Genomic DNA, 7,586 nt, shown 5'->3' with positions numbered 1-7,586 from the left:
TAATAACTTGGCTTTAGTTATCTAACACTAAACACAAAGCTAACACAGCCATAAATTATAGATAAGCTTTAACACTACAATTATTGGAAAGTACAATAACAGGATATATTGTTTTTTTTATATAGTTTTCACAAAATATAGTTTTTGATGATTTAACTTACCTACAGCAGTTATAGATAAATATAGTACAGTTGCCTCTATTACAACAAGTCATATCGTTGGTGTATATTAACATGAGTCTAATATCTTACAATCAGAGAGGTATAATATTCCTACAGGTACAGTGGCACAGGTATCCTCGCTGGGTATCTTAGCACAGGTACTTTTGCTGGGTATTTTAACACAGGTATACTTGCTGGGTATTTCTGGTGGTGGTCACAAAGGCTGGGGTACAGTGGTGACTGCAGGGGTCTGCTGGGTCTGCCCCGACTGGACAAAAAAAGTATAATTACAGTTGTGATGTGGTGTAAACCCTGTCTTTACCGCTGGCCTTCGTCACCTGATCAACCCCGCCTCCTCCCATTATGTTCTGTGTTAGTGCAGTACATAGACGGCGTAGGTATATAGTACATGAACAGTACAGGTATACAAACAATATATTTAGACAGTACAGGAATAGAAACAATATATTTAGACAGTACAGGTATACAAACAACAGTAAACAGTAAGGCGAGTCACCAAGGACAGCCCAACAAAGTCAACATTATGATTATTTCCATTAATATAACGCTGACGATACATTAATTTCAGGTTAGGTTTCCATATTGACCTGAATTCATGTAACCACTACAGTTATGACAATTTCTCTCCTATATTTTGTAGAAATATTGATATATTGAGTGTTAAATATTTATGCTTATATACACATAGCCATTTTCTTTAGTGTAATAAATATGAATCCAGTGAATTCTTTATTAAATTAAAAGAATCACTATCAGTTCCAATCTTTTATTATTATATAGTTGTATTAAGAATGTATTTAAAGTGATTATTATGCGAAAATACGTGTTTGGTAAATATTGGTTAAGTGTCTCCTGAAAGTAGTAAGAAAACTGGTAATAGAAAACAGTAGTTCTTAGTGGCGGTGAATATAGAAAGATGTGTAGGGATGCCTCTTGAGGACTTAAGTGCTATTTCTATGGTAAGTACACGCTTGATTTATACACCAGTGTTCTATGACTATATGAGTGTTAGTTCCACCTAGGAGAGAACATCGTATATGAGTCTAGTCGGCTGATATAGACCAAAAAGACGTGACTCATTCTGCGTTGTCAAGTTTGTATACACCAGTCAGCTGTTTCTCGTGGCTTCAGGGAGTGGCCGGGAGGTTTAAATGTTATTCCTATTTTAAATGTATCTCGCTTAATGGTGGGGGTATATTTCAATGTTGTTTGATAATATGTTAGGATATGAATATTCTCCCTTGTTATCATACTTTTGGGGAGTTTAGAACGTCGAGTTTTTTGGGTTAATTATTAGATGGACTATTTTCCTGTTTGTATCTCACAGTTTTAGTATTCTGTAATTTATCTCTTTATTTATCATATCCAAGCTCAACTATGCTGTGATTTAAGCGTTCTTGTGTTTAAATGAACAGTAATACAGGAGGATTTCTGTGGGGTAAACATTTCTCAAGGTTAAAAGCTGCCCTTAACTCATAACAGTACTGCTGTGGTAATTTCCTCAGCCAACACCTCTATCAAATACGATTAAAATTATCGGTTCCTTGAATTCCACGTTGGATCATCAGTCTGTGTTTAATATACCACGTAATATGTCGATAAAGGTTTAATTTCTGGTGGTTGAATTCCTCCGTTCTCAATGTACCGCGGTGTCGTCATTGTGGTGCGCGCGCCTCTAGCAACAGGCTGGTACGGGAGAGGTGGTTGCCTGCTTGTCACTTTTTTGTATCAAGTTTTGAACAATAATAAATCTGTTTGTTGTATCACCTTGAAAATAGTTATATATATGGAAGATTTTGTATGTTATATGATGGTTAGATAAAATTGAAATACGTAATGTTGATAAGTTGAATTTGATGTTGATAAGTTGTTTAAATCAGTTGCCATTTAGGTTGTAAGTGCACTCACCTAGTTTGTTTAGGTGGGGGTTTATCTGTTATAATTGGAACAGTTTAAATATTCCGCAGGTTTTTCTCGGTCACTCAGAGAACGGGTCGGTGGAGTGGTTCAGTACAAAAGAATATAAATTAGTAAATATTAGAAGAGTTTAATTATAATGACAAAGGTTCTCCGATGAAAAATATATTGAGTAATTGTCTTATGTTCATGGTAAAATATAATGCATTACTAGACAATTTAATGTCACCTAACCTAACCTAACCTAACCCAACGATTATGTAAATTGTAAAATATGAATAACATCTGTGGACGTGAAAATGTTACCCAAAAAATATTATACACAGTAAATGTTGACGATATCCTCTGAGCCAACCAAGACACTGTTTATTTCCCCCAGAGTTGCATGTGTTCCCTCAGGTCTAACTCGAGTATAATAAAACCAGTTTATATGTTTTTTTTTTTTACTTTTCATGTAGTCTTATAGAACTGTACGTCACGCTATAACAAGCCTCGCCTTCTAATAACACTTGTCGATCGATGAAAAAGAATAAGACTTGTGTGATGGTTTAGAATTGGATCAGAGTCTTATAGAAATGTCTTATATAACAAGCCTCACCTAATAAAGACTCTTATGATAGAACTGGTTTATTTCAGTGTGTATTTAAAGTAAGAATTTGCATAAAGTAATTGAGTTTTGTCTATTAGAGTTATTTTCTTGTCAACTATTATGTATATTTGAATATATATTTTCTCTTTTTAAGTCAACTAGTTATGTGTATTTTTATGTTTTTATTTATGAGGAATTGAGAATCACGACACAGGTTTGTAAAATAAGGGAAACATCTGCCGTGGTGAGTGTAAAAAATAAGGGAAACAGGTGTGTAAAAAATAAGGAAACAGGTAAAAATAAGGGAAACAGGTGTGTAAAATATGGGAAACAGGTGTGTAAAAAATGAGGAAACATCTGGCATAGCTGGTTGTATTTGTCATGTTGAGGCTATGAGTAACCCGTTCGAATACCCGGGTTATTTGCTGATGGGCGACTGGTGGGGGGGGTCACTGTGTGTGTAACCTGGGTCATTATCACGTCTAATGGTCCACACTGACAAAACGACGTAGTATTACATTACGTCATTCAGTAGATAGATTCAACGTTGTATTGTGAAGTGCGTTGTATAAAGTTGTGTAAATTTCGTTGTTTATGTATTTGAGAACATATGGATTAATTGACGGGTATTTGTTTATTTTGTTTGTTTATAAGTTGATGTTTATGTTGTTTGTATCTCAAGAGGGAGGAAGGAAGGAGAGTTGGAGGAAGGGAGGGAAGGAGAGTGCGAGGGAGGAAGATGTTAGTAGTAGTGAGGGATGGTGAGAGTAATGGCATAGCGTAGGTGGTGACCATGGCAACAGTCGTCATGGCAACCCGTCTCATGCAACCATGGTGGGGAGGGTGGGGTGTCATCACCACCACTACCTTATGACTCGCCAATCCCTCCACCATCACACCACCACCCCTACCACCACTACGACCACCATCAACCACCCATACCATCACCATCCCCTACCACCATCCACTACCACCATCCCCTACCACCACCCCCCACCACCCCCTCACCACCCCCCACCATCCCCAAACCACCACCCCCCCACCACCCCCACCATCATCCCTAACCACCACCCCCCACCACCGTGATTTAACCTGCTTCTACCTTAATTAATGTTTACCTGAGGTTATTTTAGTCAATTGTCAAGGTATAAAAAGGTATTAAAGGTCGCCAGTTCATTTCTCCAATTGCATTATTTTTTTTTTAATTTTATCCATGAAACTATCGAGGCATTGTTAGTGTTGTTGTTGTTGTTGTTGTTGTTGTTGTTGTTGGTTGTTGTTCTTGTTTTTGTCTTGTTGTTGTTCCTGTTCTGTTGTTCTTGTTCTTGTTGTTCTTGTTGTTGTTGTTGTTGTTGCTGTTGTTGTTGTTGTTGTTCTTGTTCTTGTTGTTGTTCCTGTTCTTGTTGTTCCTGTTCTTGTTGTTCCTGTCTTTGTTGTTCTTGTTCTTGTTGTTCTTTTGTTGTTGTTGTTGTTGTTGCTGTTGTTGTTGTTGTTGTTCTTGTTCTTGTTGTTGTTCCTGTTCTTGTTGTTCTTGTTCTTGTTGTTCTTGTTCTTGTTGTTCTTGTTGTTGTTGTTGTTGTTGCTGTTGTTGTTGTTGTTGTTCTTGTTCTTGTTGTTGTTCCTGTTCTTGTTGTTCCTGTTCTTGTTGTTCCTGTTCTTGTTGTTCTTGTTCTTGTTGTTCTTGTTTGTTGTTGTTGTTGTTGCTGTTGTTGTTGTTGTTGTTCTTGTTCTTGTTGTTGTCTCGTTCTTGTTGTTCCTGTTCTTGTTGTTCCTGTTCTTGTTGTTCTGTTCCTTGTTGTTCTTGTTGTTGTTGTTGTTGTCGTTGTTGTTGTTGTTGTTGTTTTATTTTTGCTTGTTGTTCCTGTTCTTGTTGTTCTTGTTCTGTTGTCTTCTTTTCTTGTTCTTGCTTGTTCTTGTTGTTGTTGTTGCTGTTTGTTGTTGTTGTTGTTGTTGTTGTTGTTGTTGTTGTTGTTCTTGTTGTTGTTCTATTCTTGTTGTCTTGTTCTTGTTGTTCTTTGTTTGTTCTTGTTCTTTTGTTCTTGTTGTTGTTGTTGTTCTTGTTCTTGTTTGTTTTGTTGTTGTTGTTGTTGTTGTTGTTGTTCTTCATAACGAGAACAAAAACACAAATACTGATAGAGTTTCTGTATAAAACCGACGCCAGTTTCCCTTCCTTAATTATATCGATGTTTTAAATGTCTTCTGTAGAGAGAGAGAGAGAGAGAGAGAGAGAGAGAGAGAGAGAGAGAGAGAGAGAGAGAGAGATACCTTTATTTCATCGCTTGTTTTTCCTCACATGATCAATAATCGCTTCTGGTCATCACGTGATATTGATCGATGGTGACTCGCCAGAGCTGCACCTAACCTCTGATTGGTTGATTCCTGCACCTGATTTACACTGATTGGTTGATGCTTGCACCTGATTTACGTTGATTGGTCGATTCCTACACTGTTTATGTTGATTGGTCGATTCCTACACCTGATTTACGTTGATTGGTCGATTCCTACAACTGATTTATGTTGATTGGTCGATTCCTACAACTGATTTATGTTGATTGGTCGATTCCTACAACTGATTTATGTTGATTGGTCGATTCCTACAACTGATTTATGTTGATTGGTCGTCCCCTTTAGCTGATTAACTTCACTGTTGCTAGGGTGTCTAATCTTCAGGTGATAAGTCAATGTTTCTTAAGAGATGGTCATTCGTGCGTGACTGTCTCCTGTGTTTATGTCCTTCGTGGCGTCTGGCGATGAGAAGGGAGCGTCTGGCGATGAGAAGGGAGCGTCTGGCGTCTAGCGATGAGAGGGCGTCGTGAAGGGAGCGTCTGGCGATGAGGAGCGACACAATCCTTGGTTTTACAGGTGAAATAAGTTGGGGTAATTCATCTTCAGGTGATCAGAATAGAACCCTCCCCACCTCTCCTCCCCGTCCTCCCGTTCCGTCCCCTCCTCGTCCCCCTCCTCCGTCCTCCGTCCCCTCCTCCGTCCCCCACTCTTGTGCATAGGATGGTAGCAACTAAACTTCAAGCTGAGGTGAGGGACTGTTGTCAGGTGGTTGTAGTAGTAATAGTAGTAGTAGTAGTAGTAGTAGTAGTAGTAATAGTAGTAGTAGTAGTAGTAGTATGCCCTGTTGCTATCAGCGGTTATTGGCCCATGTGTGTGTGTGTGTGTGTGTGTGTGTGTGTGTGTGTGTGTGTGTGTGTGTGTGTGTGCATCATCCTCTTCTTCCTCCATCATGCTTGACATTTTCGCAAACGATCGATGCGTGTACTAGGTGGGCGTGAAGGGGGTTGGTTGATAGTAGTAGTGGTGGTAGTAGTGGTGGTGGTAGTACTGGTGGTGGTGTAAGTGCCATGCAGCCACTGGTAAGGGTTGACCCTCCACCTGCAACTGCTTATCCACAAGAGGGAGAGAGAGAGACAGAGAGAGAGACAGAGAGAGAGACAGAGAGACATTCATATATCTCTTGTTTACATTCTCTCAGTACATTACTACACGCATGGAGGCTCATGTTTACCTCCGCCAAGGTTGAGGTGAGTGTTTGTTTGTGTTCCTGTTTTGTTGTGTTTTGGTTAATGTTGTGGACTTGTTTTTCTGTGTGGTGTTGTGTTATGTTTCTGTTTTGGGTGGAGGGAGGCGGGGTCGGGGGCGTTCTTTGGGTGGTACATGATGGGTGTGGTTGATATGGGTGGGTGCCAGCCCTTCCCTTCCATCTCTATCAACAACTCCTCCCTCTCACCTCCTCTCCTCTTCCTCAATCTCCATCACCTGCTTCCTCCTCCACTTTCACCTCCCTTCCCTCTCCTACCTACCTCCACCCTTCCTGTACCACCCCATCCCTACCTCCTCACCCTTACCTCTCCTACTACCTCCCCACCCCTTCCTGCACCCACCTTCTACCTACCACCCCTCACCTGCATTCCTATCACCCACAGCACCTCCCCCACTCCCCACTCAGGCCATTGAACCTTTAAAGTGACATAGTGATGATAGAAGGTAATTATAGAGGAAGATAATAACTCACTCGATATAATTATGATTTAGTGAATTACAGATCACCTGAAGATTCTCCTCACCTGGAACTTATTTCACCTGGCGATTAATTAGACAACGTAACCTAACCTTATCCCTATACTTCAGTAACCACGAATTATTCTGATGATGTGTGTGTGTGTGTGTGTGTGTGTGTGTGTGTGTGTGTGTGTGTGTGTGTGTGTGTGTGTGTGTGTGTGTGTGTGTGTGTGTGTGTGTGTGTGTGAGGAATGTATGTTATTACCCTGACAATATGTGTGGCTCTCAGACTCTGCCCTCCTATTAGTGCATCTCGTTAATTAATATACTCGTTAGTTAATATCACTTGTAATAATTATACTAGCTAATAATTATACTCATCAATAATTATACTCGTCAATAATTATACTCGTCAATAATTATACTCGTCAATAATTACACTCGTTAATAATGTAACTGGGGAGGGAGGGAGGGAGGGAGGGACATAGGCAGTGTGGTCGAACATCACTACATTGGCTGTATAGATCGACCAGGGTAACACAGACCTCCTCATCCTACACCAGTTACCACGTGTTTAGTTTTCATCTGGGGTTTTTGTTGTCGTTGTCATGGTGATATGTTTGGTTTTGTGTTTTTATGTATTTTAAGTTTGGGGAGGAGATTTTGGTTTGGTGTGGTGTGGTTGTGTGGTGTGGTGTGGTTGTGTGGTGTGGTTGTGTGGTGTGGTTGTGTGAAGTGTTTGTGGTGTTTTAAAGGTTTTAGGATTGGTTAAAGGGATGAAAGTGTTTTGTGTGTGTGTGTGTGTGTGTGTGTGTGTGTGTGTGTGTGTGTGTGTGTGTGTGGATCGATTAAAAATAGGTAGGTGGCAACTGGGATGGTGATGTAGG

The 7,586-nt window shown here is 39.9% G+C and overlaps 1 protein-coding gene across 6 annotated transcripts in view; it reads left to right on the top strand.

The window, feature by feature from the left end:
* The first annotated feature begins 1,096 nt into the window (after nt 1-1,096).
* The window catches only part of LOC121875873 (rootletin-like), a 130,030-nt gene continuing 123,540 nt past the window's right edge, over nt 1,097-7,586 (top strand). For all 6 annotated transcript variants that reach the window (XM_042380587.1, XM_042380588.1, XM_042380589.1 and 3 more), the window contains exon 1: nt 1,097-1,141. In XM_042380587.1, coding sequence (XP_042236521.1) covers nt 1,109-1,141 — 33 coding nt within the window. In that variant the 5' untranslated portion in view covers nt 1,097-1,108. The remainder of the gene's footprint in view (nt 1,142-7,586) is intronic.

This window comes from Homarus americanus, unplaced genomic scaffold, assembly GCF_018991925.1.
Source record: "Homarus americanus isolate GMGI-L3 unplaced genomic scaffold, GMGI_Hamer_2.0 scaffold18884, whole genome shotgun sequence".
Lineage (NCBI taxonomy): Eukaryota > Metazoa > Arthropoda > Malacostraca > Decapoda > Nephropidae > Homarus > Homarus americanus.
This window is presented reverse-complemented; position numbering and strand designations above follow the sequence as displayed.